At 40.8% G+C, this 21,435-nt stretch overlaps 1 protein-coding gene across 1 annotated transcript in view; it reads right to left on the bottom strand.

Annotated features, from left to right (window-relative positions):
* The window catches only part of Pou6f2 (POU class 6 homeobox 2), a 487,667-nt gene that overhangs the window by 19,786 nt on the left and 446,446 nt on the right, over positions 1 to 21,435 (bottom strand). The window contains exon 7 of the mRNA XM_052157000.1: positions 5,765 to 5,971. Within this exon, the coding sequence (XP_052012960.1) occupies positions 5,765 to 5,971 (207 nt within the window). The remainder of the gene's footprint in view (positions 1 to 5,764; positions 5,972 to 21,435) is intronic.

Below are 21,435 nucleotides of genomic sequence, written 5' to 3'. Positions count from 1 at the left end.
AGTTCTGTGCAGCTGAGATACTGAGGTGAGAGATCATGGGAAGGAGAAGGAACTGATATGGAGAAGGCAGCACTGGACTGAAGTCTTCTCAGGCACTCTGAGAGATGCTAGAAGTCTTCTTAGGCACTCTGAGATGCTAATTTGGGACATCCTGACAAATTCTAGAATATATTGGAAAGTCACAGAGTGTCTGGGCTGAGTGTCTTCAAGGATGGTTCTGGAGTGCCTATGCCTTAGATACTGAAATAGAGTCCAGCAGCCATGAACACACTGACTAATCCTTCCTATGATAGGGCTGGGATAATATGGATGAGGCTGAGTTGAGTTGGCCTCTGTCTTTCAGGTATCGATTCCTGATGATAAATAGTTTGAGGAAAGAAAACTGAGGTGAGGGAATGACAGGGTGGTGAATCACAGAGAAGGGCTGGTGGCCCAGATCCCACAGGATGCTGATGGTCAGGGAACTTGGGCAAAGGTATTTCAGGGTACATACTGTACGGAGAGCACTGTCAACTGATAAGCACTTTCTAATCTGCTGTCTGCCCGGAATAGCCACCAAGCTGCAGATTTTCATAAAGTCTTACAGTGAATACCATTATTCTGAGGCCACAACATGATACAAATGGACAGGCCAAGGAGGGCCTCCTCTTCATGAGTAAAGGCTGTTTTTTTGCTGGTAACTAGCTGGAACATGGGCAGACTTTCCTACATTGTTCAAAAGGTTTTTCCCTGCATCTTGGGTTGAGATTTATGGTGGTGCTGAGGAAAAATAAAAAGTAAGGTTACACTACTTCCAAGAAGAATAAGCACAAGAGCAGCAAGGCTTAAGTTGGCTGTCGTGAAATTCTACAAGGTGGATAAAATGTCAGAATTAGCCTTGTCGGTCAAGAATAGCCTTCAGACGAATGTGGTGCTGAAGATTTCCCAGCCAGTCATGTTAACAGACAATTCTGTGGCAAGTGTGTTCATCAAAACAGAAGACACAAGTAATTGTGTGAGTTAATAAAAACACATTAACTGAAAAGGGGAAAAAGTATTTCCAATAAGCAAGAGTATTTTGTATTTATTTGAGAAAAAGAGAAAGGAGAATTGCCTGGCATTTTAAGAGAACTGAGCTGTCTAAGCTACTTCCTATGACCTTTCTGGTAGTGCTGAATGTTCAGAAGAAAACCCCAAAATCTTTACTTGGAAGGCAATCTCTTGTTATTACATTAATTTTTAAAAGTTGGTGTTCCGACTGTATAGGTTGAAACATTTGCTTTTCAAATTTTCCTTGTGAGACAAAAATTCCCCTTAATGTTTGTGAGGATTTAGTCATAGGAAGAAAACACAGAGAAAAATGTTTTTTTGAAGAAATCATGCATTCAGTCACAGGGCAAACTTGTGATTAGGAACTGTTCTCTGACCCAAATGAGTCTCCAAAGTTGGGTCAGCCACAAAATCTGGGGCAGGAAACAAAAGACTGCTTTTGAACTCTAAACCCTTTAGTTTTTATATGTACAGCGTTTTATCTGGCTCTCTTTCCCATTCTGTTCTTTATGTTCTTGCCCTGCTCATCAGGCGCCTCTGGTCTGGTATTATTTAGGACTATTGGGCACTGGTATACTCTAAAAAATACTGTGTGTTTCAGACAGTAACTTGGAATGCTCTTCCAGATCAAAGAGTGCTAGAGACTCCATTCTTAGATTTCATTGAGGTCTTCTTAAGTCAGGGTGAGGCAGATAGAAAGCTTAACCTGTGGTTATTACTACTAAAAATTCAAGTGACCTACTCCAGGTCAAATCTATGACATAATTTAGTCAGAATCACGCTCTTTTGAGTTCCAGCATTTGTCATAGATCACTCAAAAGAATAGAGAAGCTTCTGACTGGATGATAGAAATCCTTTAGTTTTAGAACTTGTACATATTATAGTTCTTCAACGCAAAGGGTAATATTTAAAGAAAAATCAAAGATAACTGTTGCCATACTTCTGATGTGAAACCTGTTTGATTGGGAGTGTTTTGATGCTTACAATTGTGGCTGTTTCCCTCAGTACCCAAGCCTGCGTATCTATTGATGATTTGCCCAATCCCATGCCTAACTTCATGCTCCAATTACATGTTTCAATTACAGCTAATGCAGAGACAAACTTCTCTATCGCTACCACTCCCCTGGCATTCAGGGACTAGCTCACCTCGGTTCCCTCAGCTTTTCCTGGATCAAGATAAGAGGCTTGAGGCCTGCTATGACTTGGGGAGCAGCGTTGACCTTCCACATTCTTTTCAGTCATGCACACACATACAAATGCATGCACTCCTGCCAAGGGCACGGTTCCTCTACTTGGGATGCTGGTTGTGACTGACATGAGCGTGCCAGGTCGTAACAGTGGAGTGCACTGTTTCCTCAGTAGTGGTGAGGTTTTATTCCAGGGGAGACAAGGATAGTGTGGGAAAGTTCTGGAAGTGTTTCTGGATGCTTGGAATAGACTGTGGAAATATTGCTGACAACTAGCATGGGCAGAGTTGAAAAGTGTCTGCATTCCTTGACTAAGTCCTTTACCTCTCTCCACCTTTGAAATCAAAGATGAGAGCAACTTTACATCAAGTGCTAGTGATTTTTAACCAATTCACTTTCCTGACAATTTATGGCGTGGCTTTGGTGACATAGCCTTTTATTTTACTTTTTGTTTTCACAGAAGGTAGGCAGGCCTTGTTTTTCTCCCTAGAGATAATTATGAATAGGCTCAGACAGATGTAGGGTTAAAGAAGCCTAAAGGGCTGGGTGTGGACGTCCTCATCTTGATCACATCAGAGGAAGCTGCATCTGCATGTGTTCGAGGAGGTCTGGTTTACACAGCAAGTTCCATGCCAGCCAGGGCTACATAGTGAGAAAGACAAAGGCCCGCCTCTTTTGAAGGCAGAGACTCAAGCAATCAAATGGCCCCTTGTAAATAGTAAAAAGTGACTACGGGCGCAGAAGTCTTTAACTTAAAGTTCTATCAGGAACTTCTTCCTGGCCTGGGGTCTAGCTGGGAACAATGGCTTCCATGGCCAAGATTAAACCTGCAGTGCAGAGACATAGGCCCCGGTTTCTACGATGTTTCCAGGCACCAGGTACTTCTTGTTCACTGGTGTCATATTCCTCCCAGTTTTATTTTTTCTCATGACATTTGCCAATGGAGTGAAGTTTCATATCTGAACAAGTCTTTGAAGACTGTGGATCTTCCTTGCTAGGTTATAAACTCTAGGAAAGAAGAGTTCATGGTGCCTGTCTTGCCTATTCACACAGGTATACTGTCTTGACATATGCTTCATGCCCCCCCCCAAAAAAAAACAAAATTCCAGTAAACAATTTTAATATTGAGCAAGCAAGTGGGTTTCTGTATTGACAATTCTAGATTTTTTTAAAAAAAAATCCACAAATATATGAGTATGCTTTCATTTTAATCCCACGTGTGAGGATATGAGGTCGCTTCAGACTGTCCCTGGAAGCTGACTATGATTTCCTCATGTTCTAGCAGAGGTATAGTTTGCCAGCTGCAAATAGTTTCTGTGATTGTATGGTGTTGGGAATTCTGAGAACTTTTCAGAGGGGATATAGATGCTAGGGCCCTGAGAAATGGGATTGGGAGCTGCTGGCCATTTGGTTGTGGTTTGCTAGTAGCCATGGTTGAAGAAGAAACAAAAGGAAAGAAATTAGATTCAAGGGTCCCCTCTTTTACCCTCTCCCCCCTCTATCTTTCTTCCTCTCCTATACGATGCTAGAAGTAGACACTGGAGGGGGGATTAAGGGTGGGAAAAAGAACCCACAAACTAGCAAAGACCAACTACAGGTTTCTGTGCATAGGCTCTGAGTGACTCTGAGGTGGGAAGGCACTGGTGATGCTGCTGTCTCTAGAGGGATTTTTCTGTGTTGCTATAGCAATTGGTAATGCATTATTGCTCTCAACCCTTTGCATTTTGTTTTTGGTCAATTGCTTGATATCCTACAGTCTCCTGACAACATATAGCCTTCACATTCCTTTCTGCCATCTTTTATCAGTGTACATCCAACCTTAAAGCTCTGTCTTAGCCCTGTTCTGCTTTGACTTACTGAGTCATCTGACTGAGTCATCTGATTAATGGGTGACTCATTTCAAAGTGCTTAGAACAGAACTTACCCACACTTCAAAAGGTGCAGCATTTGATGCCCGTCTGGGTCCTACCATTTGATCGTCATGCGCGAGGTAGCCTTACTCCATGTTCCTCCCCTACTTAGCCATCACCTCTTCTTTCCCCTTCCTCTCCTATTCTTTTTAAGAGCTGGCATTTGCCAGACAGATCCTGGATCTTGCTCCTTTTCCTGTTCTCCAGGCTATCTCTACTTGTCTTCTTTATTTTTCAGCTACAGCAAAAAAAATGCCTCTAGACTTCTATTGTTAGCTGCCGTTCAGTAGTCGCTGTGCTCAGTAATTGTTGCTTAGCTTTCAGTATTGTCTGCTAAGTAGTTTGTTTACAATGGAAATGTCATAATGTCCAGCTCAACTTCCACATCACTCTCAGACTTATTTTCTTAGGGGAAAATCTGAGCCCATAATCTCTTCTTGTGTAACACCCACCCCCTACAGTTCACAGCGCCACATCTTCACTGCCCTCAGCAGCTGAGGTGCCAATGCTATCATGACTGAACTATAGCTTGCTGTATCCCAGACACAGGTCTGACCACTCTGCCCTTCACACATGTTCTTCGAGCTAGATTCTGGTATCCCCATCCCATTTTATTTTTGCAAAAACCTGAGTAGGAAGTTGGCACATGACATCTTTAAGATCACAGGGAAATAGAACTCAGCCTTTCTAATTTGAGTCTACATCCCATGCACAACTGTCCCCAGCTTGTCCTGTGCTTCTGCCACAGGAACTGCTCCCTGGTCCCTCAACATGTTGTCATCTTCTTCTTCCCTTTTGCCCTCCCTTTGTGCTTAACTGTTTCTACTTCCGGGAGTGTTGCTAATTCATCTTCCTGGTCAGGTGCTGCTTATCCCAGTCTTCCCTGGTCTGTTTCAGGGCCTTCTCTGCTTTATTGGAGAAAGGGCTCTGTAGATATAAGCTGGTATCCCATGTAACTCCATAACCCCTGGAGTAGAAAGGATATCTCTTATTTCTTAGCTAGCATTTAGATGAGTCTTGCTATAGACTATCCAAAATGCTAATTGAAGGAACAAACCAATCACAATCTCCATCAATATCAGGGACCACATCTTTCTTCTTTAGTGCTACATGCTCAACTCCTAGCATAAACACACAGGAAAAAAAATCTGAGATAGCATTTGAATGGCAAAGTTAGCTGCCTCCAGAGTTTTAGTGAAATTAGGGAGTAGCACTGCCTATCTTTTACCTCATTTATAGACAGCTGTTGTAGTAGCTTCAGCTTGGGATTGTTTTGTGTTTAACAACATTTTTCATTTATAAAGCATAAATAGTGTTGACTTCTTTTTGGCTCTATTAAAAAACAAAAAATTAAGTATATTGGATATAGTTTTAAGAAGGACAAATTCTAAGTGACTTTTGGTCAGTGTCTGTTATAATGTAATATATTCCGTGTTTTAGATTAGGGGGCTGTTCATGTTACTGCTTATATTTGCTAAGAATGGGAAATAAATCTGTGTCATTTTGTAAGTATTGATACATTAGGTTTACTGAAAATCATAAATCTTTTTGTAATGCAAAGTTTACTTTATATTGAAAGCAAAGAAGAGAAAGGAAGAAAGAAGAAATATATTGGGCACCTTGGTGTGGGACCCTTACCTGCTGGCCTGGCTTGATGGGGGACAGGGTGATACCTTGGGTGTTGATCACAGGCAAGATCTGGTTTCCGATGACCGTGGCAATGATTTGGCCCTGGGCATTGGTTAGGAGCTGGGGTGTGATAGGCTGTACTTGAAGGCCCTGAGTGCCACTTGCTGCTTGACTCGATGGCCCTGGGTTAGGCATCAGTGGAATGGTCCCAATAATCTGCAAGAGATAGGCCTGAACGTGAGGAGCCAGCTGAACTTCAGGGTCTGCTTGCATAGGACAAAGACTGCATTGTGCCCTTGTTGTGAAGATTGTCATCAGAAGCCCATTTGCTATCTACAAGCAGGCCAACATGGAGCAAATATTAGGGCATGAACATTAAAAGATGAGAAAGCTATACATGCACTGCTTCCCCAAGGGAAGGGAAAATTACCTTACTTGAAAATAAATCCAGCTATTGATAAAGAGGTAAACATGCAGTTTCTGCCAAGGCTTTCTCTCAGAAACAGGAGGAATAGATTTCATAGTATTCAAGGCCTTTTTGGACTTGGGGCACCACATCTTCCTCACACAGGGGCTTTAGATGCCTGAATCCTGGGTATGCCCCTTCCACAGTATACCCCTTATATACTCCATTCTTTTTCTCTGCCCCTGTCCTGACATCCTACTTAATGCCAAGACCAAGGTCACCTTCTTGACCTCTATACTCTGTAGGAATACTAGCCTCAAACACATATCCTGACATGTATGTGCTTGAGAGACTAGACTCTGGAGACAGGAAGTTAGGATATCATTGCCAGCTAGGCCACCAAAGAGCCACATTTGTTAAGGTACTTCAGCCTTTCAAAGGTTAGTAAATAAATGGTTAAATTCTTTAGAAATGATGTGACTATTGATGATTAAAATCAGAAAGATGAGGTGTACAGCTTAAATGAAGTGTGTTAAACTGGGACCTAGTTGTTAGGTGTCTCTGTGTATATAGGCAGTAAGTCTTAAGTATTAGGGGCTCAGGGCTCTGCTACAGGGGACAGGAGAGGCCAATTGTCTCCAGTGGCTTCTGTCACCAGTGAAAGTGTTATGTAGGATGATAGTATGGGGCAAGTGGTTACTGTGAAAGAAGATGCCATGTCCAGGGTATCTCCAGAATCTGAAAATGGAAACTTGACCTTACTTTGATAGGAACAAGTGTAATTTGCAAAACCTTCAACTGCAAGCTGTTCCTAAACATGAAACCTCAAGAGGGTGTCATGAGATTGGGTGTGGGACTATTTCTCCTGCTTAGTATACTAAGCCTTGCACTACAAATTGTCGCCAATGACTGTTCCCTAGTTTTGAGTCATGGTGGTCCATGACTTCACTATCATATGACATTCTTTCTCATTCTGTTTTCTTACAAGACCTCTCTGAACTGAACTGGAGATTAGTCATGTCTATCCCTCACAAATCAGACACAAGGGTGAAGAACTCTGGGAAGTAATCTTTGAGAGAGGAGTTGTAGTAACAGGGCTGGAACTGCTGTCCCTGAATGCTTGCTTTTTCATTTGACTCCCGAGTCCCACTTCCTGGAAGACACTGAATATTGAATGCTAAAGGACTCCAGCTCTTGGGCAATGCTTCATATTCTGTCTGAAATTTTCTACTGGATGATAAGCTCTCTGTGGACTTGTTCACAAATGGTAGTGATTTCCACTGCACAGGACTTTGAACATAGTTTCTCAGCAAATGATATTTCTTTCAGTGAATGGCTTTAGGGTTCTGGGGTTTAGGATTCTAGATACAAGTAGGACAATAGGAAAACCACCAGACTATAGCTCTTGGGAAGATGGCATTGGACAGCCTTCTTCCCCATCTGTCATTGCTTCCAACACAGCAGTCCTATAGGTTGGCAAAAATGGAGAAACTGTACAACTAACAGGTGTCAGTGGCAATTGTTAGTGGGTGCTGATGAAGGTCAGGCAATTATTGTGGAAGTGGTTAGCCATCCCTTAAGGAAATGTCAGGCTTGCAGGTGTCCTGAACAAGCAAGCATGCAGTGTCTGTCTCACAGTGACAGCAATGAACATATCCCATCAGTGTAAACAAGGTTAGAAGGAGTCCACATCAGTAGATCATGCATAAGTACTTTATTGATGAGTGGTCCTACATTAGCCTAAAAGCCAGTTCCTGTGACGCCCCCCCCCCCACAGGCATTGTAAGAGAGACATGGAATTAGCCTCCTGTCCTTGTCTATACTAGATACAGATAGCCTGCGCATGCACAGTGAAAACTTGGGAAGAGACCTTTGCACTCTGGCAGCCTGAGTGTCTTAGGTCTTTGCCTTCCTGCTCCATCTGATTGGTTGCAGAAGTTGGATGCGTTTAAGTGGAGGGTTATAGATTCTATTTTTGGTAGAATGTCAGTGCATTTAGGAGCTTGTGGGAGTATGTAGCCTGAGAGAATGCCTTAGAGTAAGGCATGGGACCTGACAGCTATAGAACACACAGTGATGAAAAGAGAGGCATCTAGCCCCGAGATGATTGACGTGAGTATGTGCTGACTCTGTGGTAATGAGATGCACTTTCTGGGTGAAGGAAGAACTGGAAAGGCAAATGCAATTGGCTCATCAGTCTCTCCCCTAGGAACAGCCTCACTTTCCAACACTGAGCTGCAACTAAAATGCTTGTCACTGTGTCTTCCCCACCTCTCACCTCTTTTACCTGGGACTGGGCATTGTGTACAGATAAGACAACAATTGTGTCAGAGCCAGAGGAGTCTGAAATGGCCCAGTGGAAGGAGATGTTTAATAGAGTTTGGTTGTGAGGTGAGGGATGCAAGTAAAGTCAGAAAGTCTTTGGTGAAGCTATGCATTTCGTGGTGGTTATAGTCTTCCTCTCAGAGGCATGAGTATCACCATATCTACATGCCAAACACTTGTTGGTACATGACCGGAACTTTGTAATAGACTCCAAGATATTAAAATAACCTGGTTTTAATTTGCTCAAATTTGTTGAATAGTAGACATCACACACAGGACTATCTAAAAATTATCTTTTGAATTATTATGCTCATTCTGACTTTGATTTCTCTTAGCATTTTCACACATGTAATCAGAACACCTCCAAATAGGTTGAGTTCACAGACGTAGTGTAAGGTGATAATAGAATGGAGGCACACACATCTGAAACTTTCCATGCTGTCCAGTTACCGATGGAAATTGTGTTTCAAATTAAAGGCCTTGTGAATTTAATTTGATGGTAGGATTTCAACTCAAGAAGGAAATTAAAACTGAGTCTGAAAAGACTATAGAGAATCTTTGGTTTAGAGATGAAGACAGAAAATATACTTTTAAAATTAGCTTTTATGGGAATCTGAATACATTGGTTACTAAGAATATGCTGAGAAGTCCTGATGAAAGGATTACTTTGCTACATAAACATGACAATCAGAATCTGATTCCTGCTTACCCCATCCAATATTTGAAACTAAATCATACACCCTTCAATTATAAAGGACTCAGGCAGAGCAGCTAAATATCTATGGAGCCTTCTATTATCACTGGGTTATGGGCTATAGAGGATGCTGAATAGATGCAGGTGGGACAGGGTAGGGTTAATGTGTTATCAAATGCAAGGATTCCGTCGGTCAAAGGAAGAAATGAGTACTAAATGAATAGGCAAGGGCTTCATGATGGAAACCATCTCTATGTGCTGTGTGTTTAAGAATGTTGGGAATGAATGAATTATTTTAGACAAAGGTGGGGTTGGTTCTGGAAGGCTACAGAAGATGCAGGCCTGTGAAGTTTAGGATTAGGGAAATAGGTAAGAGGCATGGGGAAGGTGAGTTGATCAATGTGGAGGAGAGAGAAGGTTGAGACATATCAGCCTGGAAGCGTTAGATTCCATGCAGCCAAGGACATATGATAATTTTTGGGGGCATGGGACAGTTCTGAAACAGGGTCTCAGTTGTACGGGCTGGTCTTGTACTTGATATTTAGCTTGATGTTGATTGAGGCTTACCTCAAACCTGATCATCCTGCCTTAACCTCCTGAGTACCGGTATTGTGTGTGTCATCATGCTTGATGGTGAACAGGTTTCATTAGGGGATGGGGAGGAGGCTGATATGGAGCCTTTTCAGGTGTGAATATGACAATTAGGGCTGAGTACTCTCAGGTGATGAAAGGCTACAGACCAGATCAGTTGCTAGAATGCTACTGAAGTCACCCAAGTATGAAGCAAAATGCCTCAATGAATCCTTAGCATAGAAGCCGCTTGATTCATTGGCTTCCACTTCAAAGCACAAAGCACAGCCTACTTCATGTCTAGCTTGCAGCATTAGAAATTTTTGAGTGAAGTTATTGCCCCATCAATCGCACAGCAAATAGCTCAGGCATCGTTTGCAATGATCTTCTGTGTCATTGCCCTGACTCTCCACCTGTAATGATTCATCTCTGATGAATGCTTTAACCAGGCTGAGGCCCATACTGGCATTGTAATGATAATTTGTGACTTGAAAGAGTTCCTGTTTCTCTAACAGGGACTTACTCAGTTGTTGCTGTTCATGTCTGCCTGACACTTTCCTTGGAATGAGTTAAGAGCATTAACCACAATTGAGAAATAAAGTTCATCTATAAGAGCAACTAAACAAAACCCATTCATATGAATAGTGTTCATTGGCACACATAATTTAAAAGATCCATATTTCTGTAGTAAATTTAGTGGTTTACATCCAACTGGGACTATCATTCATTAAAAAACAAACAATGCCGTCATGAAGATTATCTTGCAATAGTGGCAGATTTGGCAGTTTAAAGACCTTGTCGCTTCTCGGTCCATTGTTTCGGAGCCCTCCTGCACATCAGTCTAACAGGTATTTTCAGTGATGTGTTAGGTCTGAATGAGGAAAGTGAGCAAATGAATACATTCATTGTTAAAACACAGATGACATCGGCTGCGGTCTTAGGCTGGTGTCACAGAGGCTCAAGCACCCAGACAAGTCATCTGATGGGCCACATGTTGTTATAGTCTCTGATATGCAGTTAAACTCTGCCAAAGGAATGTGATGGCAGATGTCATATTGACAAGTAATTTTGTTGCCATAGCTTTAAAAAAAAGGGGGGAAACCTGTCAATGTCATTCTCAGTGACTTCCTCGGGTCTGACAGTACATTAGTAGAGACACCTCCTTTCTAAGTGTTTGTGTCACCTCAGCAGTGTTTGGCCACTTTGTTTAGCTTTTGTGAATAGTAGCATCACTCTGTCCACACTTGGACAAGGAACTAAGATGCTTGTGAGGAGTGACCGCTGATGGTAGCAGCCATTGCTCCCCATTCTTTCTGCTCTGATCACAGTGACCCTCTCCTATCTCAAGCAGTGTGCTGTCGTTTTCTATATGATATATTCATTCTAAAGTCACTTTTATTCTCCATTTAAACCTAACCTTCTTGGAGTTATTATTGCATCTCTGATTAGGACATTTACTCTAAAGAGAAAAGGAAATACCACTATTTTGTAACCAAAATTTATTTTCAGGATACAATCCAGGAGCCCTCTTCTCCCTAAGTCCGGACATGTCCAACATGGTGAAAAAGAGAAATGTGGACACTGAAAGGGAAAATCACAGGGAGTCTGAGTCAGATAATGGTAAAGTCATGGAGGGATCAAAGAAAGAGAAGGGAGTGGTCAGCAGCAGACACCACCAACAGTGAATAGGGCCCATTGTCTAAGCTGTACACTGGCTTCCTGGAGCACTAGAAGTTCTTGTCTTCAAGAAGTCTGTGACAGGTTCAAAATATGTGTCATGGCAGCAGTATGGCTGGAGGTGTTACTGCCATGGGCTAGGATCTCAGACCAAGTATCTTAAACCAACTTGAAAGCTACACACTTTGTTGAGAAGCTGTGAGAGATTCTCCTTGGATGTGTCCACACTAATACTTCTATTGTGGATGTTGTAGATATGTTCCTACAATGATACCCTCCTACTTGGTGTCTTTAGCTATCAGAATTAAAACCCCATTGCTTAGTAAGAAGTTTGGCTACAAATTTAGAAACCTGAAACTCACAGACAAAAGCAGAGCACTGGGGGCATCAGGATCTGTAACCTAGCATTTTCTGCAACATTGTGCTAAGAATGGTGTGCATAAAAGGAAATGCTATAGATAAAGCAAAAACAGTAAAGTCAATCGTCTGCCCTAAATGTCTTAGAGATATTAAAAGTGATTCTCTTAGTGGAGGAAACAAATTCCTCACTGTCGAGGAGAGCTACTGACCACTTGGCCTTTCACTCTCAGTCTGTTCCTCTGTTAAATGGAATAATCACTGCATAATGTCACAATCTAAGGCTGACAAGGCGCTCAGCATGGCTTTGCCTAGCAGCTCAGGGCTTGCAATGTTCATTCAGAAATTCCTTTTGCTTATGCTCTTGTGTGGCAGCTCCCATGCATTTTTACAAGGTTGCAAAACCACTCTTGACATTTTTATTTTGAAACAATACATACCCCACAGCGGCTGTGAATTTCAACCCTTCTGCCTCAGTTTCCAAGTGTCGTGATTACAGATGTATGCCACCACACGTAGCCTTCAGATTCTTTTATCACCATTAAGATAGTTCACTATTAAAAATGGAAAACAGTAGCCCCGCGGCCATACTCGCTGCCTGCCGGGACACAAAAGGATCACTAGGTACTGTATCAACCTGAGCTTTAGATTTCTGGTGGTGCAAACCGCCAGGGGTCTGCCTGCACTCAGGAACTGAGCACATAGGGAGTTCATATGCAAGCCAGTCCATCACAGGACCTGTGTCCTATGTGAGAATCAACAGAGGGAGTGATCCCCACCACAACTTCTTCCCCCCATAATAGAGCAGACAGAGAACACCTGGTTGACCTTGACAACCTAAGTATAACATTGCTTGAGGCAAGACTGAGAAGGGCTCCAAAGGCACAAAAGAAGCCAGCATATCAGTAATCTGTGCCAGAAGAAACCCAGACTGAGAAGGGCTCCAAAGGCACAAAAGAGGAAGGCAGCATATCAGTAATCTGTGCCAGAAGAAACCCAGTCATCCAGTGTTGCAGAGATAACCTTAAAGATCCACAGTAGGTTGAAGCACCAGCCAGTGACAATAAGACCATCTAACTCCTGGGAAAACCAGATGGCTAAAGGCAAACGCAGGAACGTTATTAACAGAAACCAAGGCATTATGGCAGCATCTGAACCCAATTCTCCAACATTAGCAAGTCCTGGATACCCCAACACACCAGAAAAACAAGATTTGGATTTAAAATCACTGGTCATGATGCTAGTACAGGAACACACGAAGGACATACTTAAAGAAATTCAGGAGAAAATGGATCAAAAATTAGAAGCCCTTACAAGGGAAACACAAAAATCATTGAAAGAAATTCAGGAGAATACAAAAGCCAATAAGGAGGAAACACAAAAATCACTTAAAGAAATACAGGAGAACCTTGATCAACAGGCAGAAGTCATGAAAGAGGAAACACAAAAATCGCTTAAAGAATTAGAGGAAAACACAAACAAGCAAATGACAGAACTGAGCAAAAATTTCCAGGATCTAAAAACAGAAGTAGAAACAACTAAGAAAGCACAAAGGGAGACAACTTTGGAGATAGAAAACCTTGGGAAGAAATCAGGGACCATAGACGCAGATATCAACAACAGAATACAAGAGATAGAAGAAAGAATCTCAGATGCTGAAGATACCATAGAAACCATGGACTCAACAGTTAAAGAAAATGCAAAACGCAAAACGCTTGTAACCCAAAATATCCAGGAAATCCAGGGCACAATGAGAAAGCCAAATCTAAGGATTATAGGTATTGATGAGAGTGATGATTTACAACTTAAAGGACCAGCAAATATCTTCAACAAAATTATGGAAGAAAACTTCCCTAACCTAAAGAGAGAGATGCCCATGAATATACAAGAAGCCTACAGAACTCCAAACAGACTGGACCAGAACAGAAATACCTCCCGTCACATAATAATCAAAACCCCAAATGTACTAAACAAAGAAAGAATACTTAGGGCAGTAAGAGAAAAAGGGCAAGTAACATATAAAGGAAGACCTATCAGAATTACACCAGATTTCTCACCAGTGACTATGAAAGCTAGAAGATCCTGGGCAGAGCTCATGCAGACTCTAAGAGAACACAAACGCCAGCCGAGACTACTATACCTAGCGAAACTCTCAATTACTATAGATGGAGAAACCAAGATATTCCATGACAAAACCAAATTTACACAATATCTTTCTACAAATCCAGCCCTACAAAGGATAATAGGGGGAAAGCACCATTACAACGAGGGAAACTATACCCTGGAAAGAGCAGGATATTAAGCTTCTTTCATCAAACCCAAAGAAGATAACCATACACGTATAAAATTATAATCAAAAATGATAGGAAGCAATAACCACTATTCCTTGATATCTCTTAACATCAATGGACTCAATTCCCCAATAAAAAGCCACAGACTTACAGACTGGTTACATAAACAGGACCCTACATTTTGTTGCATATAGGAAACACACCTCAATGTCAAAGACAAAAACTACCTTAGAGTAAAAGGCTGGAAGACAATTCTACAAGCAAATGGTCCCAGGAAACAAGCCAGAGTTGCCATTCTAATTTCAGATAAAATTGACTTTCAACCTAATGTCATCAAAAGAGACATGGAAGGTCATTACTTGCTGGTCAAAGGAAAAATCCATCAAGAAGAACTCTCAATCTTGAACATCTATGCCCCAAATACAAGGGCGCCCTCATTCATAAAAGAAACTTTACTAAAGCTCAAATTACACATTGCACCTAACACAATAATTGTGGGTGACTTCAACACTCCACTTTCACCAATGGACCGATCAGGAATACAGAAACTAAACAGGGAGACAATGAAACTAATTGAAGCTTTGAACCAATTGGAGTTAACAGATATATATATATAGAACTTTTTATCCCAAAGCAAAAGAATATAACTTTTTCTCAGCAACTCATGGTACCTTCTCCAAAATAGATCATATAGTTGGTCACAAGACAGACCTCAACAAATATAAGATTGAAATAATCTCATGCCTCCTATTAGATCACTATGGAGTAAAAGTGGTCTTTAGTAACAGTAAAAAGAACAGAAAGCCCACAAACACATGGAAACTGAACAATACTCTACTCAATGATACCTTGGTCAAGGAAGAAATAAAGAAAGAAATCAAAGATTTCTTAGAATTTAATGAAAATGAAGGCCCAACATACACAAATCTATGGGACACAATGAAAGCAGTGCTAAGAGGAAAACTCATAGCTTTGAGTGCCTCCAAAAAGAAATTCGAGAGAGCTTACACTAGAAGATTAATGGAACAACTGAAAGCCCTGGAACAAGAAGAAGCTAATTCACCCAGGAAGAGAAGAAGACAGGAAATCATCAAACTCAGGGCTGAAATCAATCAAGTAGAAACCAAGAGAACCATACAAAGAATCAACAAGACCAAAAGCTGGTTCTTTGAAAAAATCAACAAGATAGATAAACCCTTAGCCAGACTAACCAAAGGGCACAGAAAAAGTATCCAAATTAACAAAATTAGAAATGAAAACGGAGATATTACAACAGAAACCGAGGAAATTCAAAAAATCATCAGATCCTACTACAAAAACCTGTACTCAACACAACTGGAGAATCTGGAGGAAATGGACATTTTCTTAGACAGATACCAATTACCAAAATTAAACCAGGATCAAATAGACCATCTAAACAGACCCATAACCCCTAAAGAAATAGATCAGGTAAGGTCACAGATAGGCTTCCAACCAAAAAAAAAAAAAAAAACAAAAACAAAAACAAAAAAAACAAACAAAAAAAAAAACCACAGGACCAGATGGTTTCAGTGCAGAATTCTATCAGACCTTCAAAGAAGACTTAACACCAATACTCTTCAAACTTTTCTACCAAATAGAAACAGAAGGAACACGGAACACTACCCAACTCCTTCTTCAAAGCCACTATTACGCTGATACCAAAACCACACAAAGATCCAACTAAGAAAGAATTTCAGGCCAATTTCCCTTATGAATATCGATGCAAAAATGCTAAATAAAATTCTTGCCCACCGAATCCAAGAACACATCAAAACGATCATACACCATGAGCAAGTAGGCTTCATCCCAGGGATGTAGGGATGGTTCAATATAAGGAAATCCATAAATGCTACATAAACAAACTCAAAGAAAAAAATCACATGATCATTTCATTAGATGCTGAAAAAGCATTTGACAAAATTCAGCATTCTTTCATGCTAAAAGTCTTGGAAAGGACAGGAATTCAAGGCCCATATCTAAACATAGTAAAAGCAATATACAGCAAACTGGTAGCCAACATCAAACTAAATGGAGAGAAACTTGAAGCAATCCCACTAAAATCAGGGACTAGACAATGCTGCCCCCCCCCTCCATATTTTCAATATAGTTCTTGAAGTCCTAGCTAGAGCAATTAGACAACAGAAGAAAGTCAAAGGGATACAAATTGGAAAGGAAGAAGTCAAACTATCACTATTTGCAGATGATATGATCCTATACTCAAGTGACCTTAAAATTCTATTAGAGAACTCCTACAGCTGATAAACAACTTCAGCAAAGGGGCTGGCTACAAAATCAACGCAAGCAAATCAGTAGCCTTTATATATTCAAAGGATAAGCAGACTGAGAAAGAAATTAGGGAAATGACCCCCTTCACAATAGCTACAAACAGCATAAAGTATCTCGGGGTGACTCTAACCAAACAAGTGAAAGACCTATATGACAAGAACTTCAGATCTCTGAAGAAGGAAATCGAAGAAGATCTCAGAAAATGGAAAAACTTTCCATGCTCGTGGATTGGCAGGATTAATATAGTTAAAATGGCCATCTTGCCAAAGGCAATCTACAGATTCAATGCTATTCCCATAAAAATCCCAACCCAGTTCTTCATAGAGCTAGAAAGAGCAATTCTCAAATTCATCTGGAATAACAAAAAACCCAGGATAGCTAAAACTATTCTCAACAGTAAAAGAACTTCAGGGGGATTCAATATCCCAGATTTAAACTCTACTACAGAGCAATAGTGATAAAAACTGCATGGTAGTGGTACAATATCAGGCAAGCGGATCAATGGAATAGGATTGAAGACCCAGAAATGAACCAACATACCTTTGGTCACTTGGTCTTCAACAAAGGAGCTGAAAGCATCCAGTGGAAAAAAGATAGTCTTTTTAACAAATGGTGCTGGTTCAATTGGAGGTCAGCATGCAGAAGAATGTGCATCGATCCATTCTTATCTCCTTGTACCAAGCTCAACTCCAAATGGATCAAGGACCTCCACATAAAACCTGACACACTGAAACTAATCGAAAAGAAACTGGGGAAGACCCTGGAGGACATGGGCACAGGGGGAACGTTCCTGAATAGAACACCAATAGCTTAAGCTCTAAGATCAAGAATTGACAAATGGGACCTCATAAAACTACAAAGTTTCTGTAAGGCAAAGGACACCATGAAAAGGACAAAATGTCAATCAACAGACTGGGAAAGGATCTTCTCTAACCCTAAATCTGACAGAGGGCTAATATCTTATATATACAAAGAACTCAAGAAAGTAGAACCCAGAGAACCAAATAACCCCATTAAAAAGTGGGGTACCGAGCTAAACAAAGAATTTTCACATGAAGAACTTCGGAGAACTGAGAAACACCTTAAGAAATGTTCAACATCATTAATCATTAGGGAAATGCAAATCAAAAGAACCCTGAGATTTCACCTCACACCAGTCAGAATGGCTAAGTTAAAAAACTCAGGAGACAGCAGGTGTTGGCGAGGATGTGGAGAAAGAGGAACACTCCTCCACTGCTGGTGGGATTGCAAGATGGTGCAATCACTTTGGAAATCAGTCTGGCATTTCCTCAGAAAACTGGGCATGTCACTTCCTGAGGAACCTGTTATACCACTACTGGGCATATATCCAGAGGATTCTTCAGCATGCAATAAGGACACATGCTCCACTATGTTCATAGCAGCCCTATTTGTAGTAGCCAGAAGCTGGAAAGAACCTAGGTGTCCTTCAAGGAATGGATACAAAAAAATGTGGTATATTTACACAATGGAGTACTATTCAGCCATTAGAAATAATGAATTCATGAAATTCTTAGACAAATGGATGGAGCTGGAGAACATCATACTAAGTGAGGTAACCCAGTCTCAAAAGATCAACCATGGTATGCACTCACTGATAAGTGGATATTAGCCTGGAAACTTTGAATACCCAGGACATAACCCACAAATTAAATGATGTCCAAAAAGAATGGAGGAGTGGTCCCTGGTTCTGGAAAGACTCAGTGCAAGAGTATATGGGAATTCCAGAACAGGGAAGTGGGAACGGGTGGATGGAAGAATAGGGGGACAGAAGAGGGCTTATGGGGCCTGCGGGCAGTGGGGACCCAGAAAAGGGTAAATCATTTGCAATATAAATAAATAATATATCAATAAAAAAAACCAATGATGAAAAAAAAAAAAAGGAAAACAGTAGCCTACCACAGAATACTGAAAACTTTCTTGTTTTAGAGTTTGAAGTTGGGGGTTTATATGTAGGTCTAAAGATGTGCTTCATAAGAAAGATTCCATGCTGAATACCAAGAGGAGCCTCTGCAAATTTGTTAGACAGTTCCTGAACAAGAACTCCATGATGACATTACACAAAGAGAACGCTGAAATTCTGTGTTTTCTCCTCAAGCCCAGAGTGACCTCAGAAATTTCTCCTTACCCCAAGGTTAAAGCACTTGAGTGAACTTTCTCTTTTTAAATTTAGAGACTCTAGTGTCTACAGATTTTGAAATGAGAGGAGACAGGAAAAAAGAATATGGTGGGTGGAGGGAGGGGATAACGTGTATACCCCGCCTGATTGTCGGGAGGCCCATCCACTGCTGAGGGGGCCAGGATGTCTTCTCCAGACCTAATTGCATAGTCAGAACCATTTCAAACTGTGGCTAGAGTCCCCTTGTGGCATAAGCAGTGTGTGTGTGTATGTGTGTGTGTGTGTGTGTGTGTGTGTGTATGTGTGTGTGTGTGTATGCGCGCGTGTGTGTGTGTGTGTGTATGCGCGCGTGTGTGTGTGTGTGTGTGTGTGTGTGTGTGTGTTTGTGATTATGAGATTTACTATCTTTTATTTGGATTCCACAATCAAAGAGTAAGAAAAACTGATAGAAAAAAATCTATGGAATCAAATGATTAAGTTAGAATTAAATGAATTTGAGCCAGCAACAAGGAATCATTGTAAGCCTTTGTGGTCTATTCTTCGAGTGAATAGTGGCTAGAAGTCAGTGCCCAAGAAATAAGCTTTTCTGAACAAAATATAGATGCCCACTGTGAAGTCCAAGTTTTTGAACTGTATCAGATGAATGAACACTTGCCATGGACTGGCAAAGTTTGTATTTTAAGGAGTTTATGGTTTTCCCGTGCTGCTGGGTTTCTAACAGTTTTACTCATCTAGAAAGTGAGAGAGTGAAGGTAGGAGAGGAGGGGGCGATTTTGCAAGACATCTCCTCCTCTGTTGTCAAAGTTCAGCGAGGCATTTCTGCAGAGCATCTGTGTATCTCCCTGTTATGTTACAGTGAAACTTATTTCATTGTGGTGGTATTTGGAGTTGAGGCCTTCATGAAGGAGCGAGGTCAAGATGTCAGGCTCTTCACGAATAGAACTTATGAAAGGGACTCTCCTTGCTTTTCTCTGGAATACTAATTGGGTTTTTAAAAGTACACTTTAATCCATAGTTAATTATTACAAGGGCAGAGGTGATCGTCCTCAAAGCAAGTGGATTCCTTTGAGCTGTGTGGCCTGAGATTTAATTTCTACCTCCCTACACTATTTTTCTTTGATTATTTACTTGACTATTAGTTGTTAAGTTGGGGAATCCAGAACTATGTACAGAGCTGAGCTAGTACTTCCATGTCAGATTCCCTTCAGTGGTAACATTCTCTTTACATGTATTCTAGTGAATGAGTTGAAAAACTATGGGTGACCAGATGTTGACAAATTAATTCTTAATAACCATCAGAAACATTTTTTTCACTGATTCTGCTTTTTGCCAATCTACAAATTAAAACTATGCATGCTTTTCATTTTCTCCAGTGCTGGTTGAACATATATTCTGTTTCCCTTTCAAAGAACATCACTGATACTGTAAAGCTATCACTTTGCAGAAGAACCACCTTTTGACAGCCTTTACCTAGTTTTCCCCAAGACTTTAAGTTTTAATACTAGCCTGCAAAAAACCCACCACCAACAACAAAAACTTAGAATTAGGGAAAGCATTTCTGTTTCTATTTGCTGCTGCCAGGTTAAGTGACTAATCAGACTTAAGCTATTTATTGCTTGGAAGAACACCTTGATTCCTAGCCGGGAAACATCCTCCAACAAAGCCTTCCATCTAAGAACTATTTTATATTTCATCCAAAAAGGAGAAAGATATAACTATAGCAGTGAACAAACCAAAACAAAAAATTAAAACAAAAACTTCTTCAGTTAAAACAAAACAAAACAAAAAACCCAACCAACCAAATGACCAACCAACCAAGCAACCCAACCAACCTAAAACAAAACAAGGATCAATGCTCTCCAATATTCATAGTTTGCCCTTCATTCAAACAGGTCCACATTCAGTGGGAAGAGGTACAGAGAATGTTTGGCAATTGCTCAAGAAAGCTCTATGCATATTTAGCACCTCCTGGTTCTGTGTTTATACCCAATGGGTGCATCAGGCTGTAAAGCTGAATTTAAATGAGGTTAACAACAAAACAAACCTCCAAGGGAAAGGAAGGGTGGAGAGGGAAGCTCTGTTAAAGACACATCTGTCTATCACAAGCCAGGCCCACAAGCCCAGGATGATTCATGTGGTTTTTTTTTGTGAAAAAAAAAAAGTCCATTGTTGAGGCAAAATTAAATATATTTTGATACTTGCATACAATGCTTATCTATCTGCTCAATCAGAAAAAAGTTGTCCTCATCATTCTGACACATATTACTTTTTCAATTTCCTGTTTGTAATACTTCCTTAATGTTCTTGAGGGTGAGACCACAGAATTCCTCATTTCTCACAACAAAGACTGAGACTCGTTAGAATTATGCTGATGAGTTGCTCTCATAAAATTGCAAAAGCTCATTTTCATAGATGGCCAGTCTTCAGCCAGATCCCCTCACCCCCCACTGATCAGACAGTTGTTGACAAATGTCAACAAGGAGGGTGGGCTGTGCTCCAACTGGGCTTCTCAGAGTTTTCTCATCTCTATTTTAAATGTCCCTCAAAACCATACACGTTTAATTCCTCTAGTCCTTCATGACTCAACTAGGTTCTTCATTGTGGGAACAGGCGTTAAGTTCACAAGGCAGTGCCACGTGACCTTGTCTACAAAATCAGTGTGAGTTTTCTGAGTCCGGTCCCATTTTGTGTTTATTTAAGTAGATTTTACACTGTCTTTTAAATACGAGCATCCCATTCTCTTCAGGATGCCATCCTTTATATTAAAAAAAAGAGTTATTTTATAGCTAAATGATACTGAAAGGAATCTCATGGTTCAAAGTCTTCCATTTCTAACTTGTACTTTCTCAAGTTCCTTGTGAATTGACAGCAGAGTCTGTGCAGTGCATACATTAGGTCTCCTTGCTTCTGGTTACG

The sequence above is a fragment of the Apodemus sylvaticus genome, chromosome 14 (genome assembly GCF_947179515.1).
Source record: "Apodemus sylvaticus chromosome 14, mApoSyl1.1, whole genome shotgun sequence".
NCBI classification, from domain to species: Eukaryota; Metazoa; Chordata; class Mammalia; order Rodentia; family Muridae; genus Apodemus; species Apodemus sylvaticus.
Note: the sequence above shows the minus strand (reverse complement) of the source record. Positions and strands in the feature narration are given on the sequence as shown.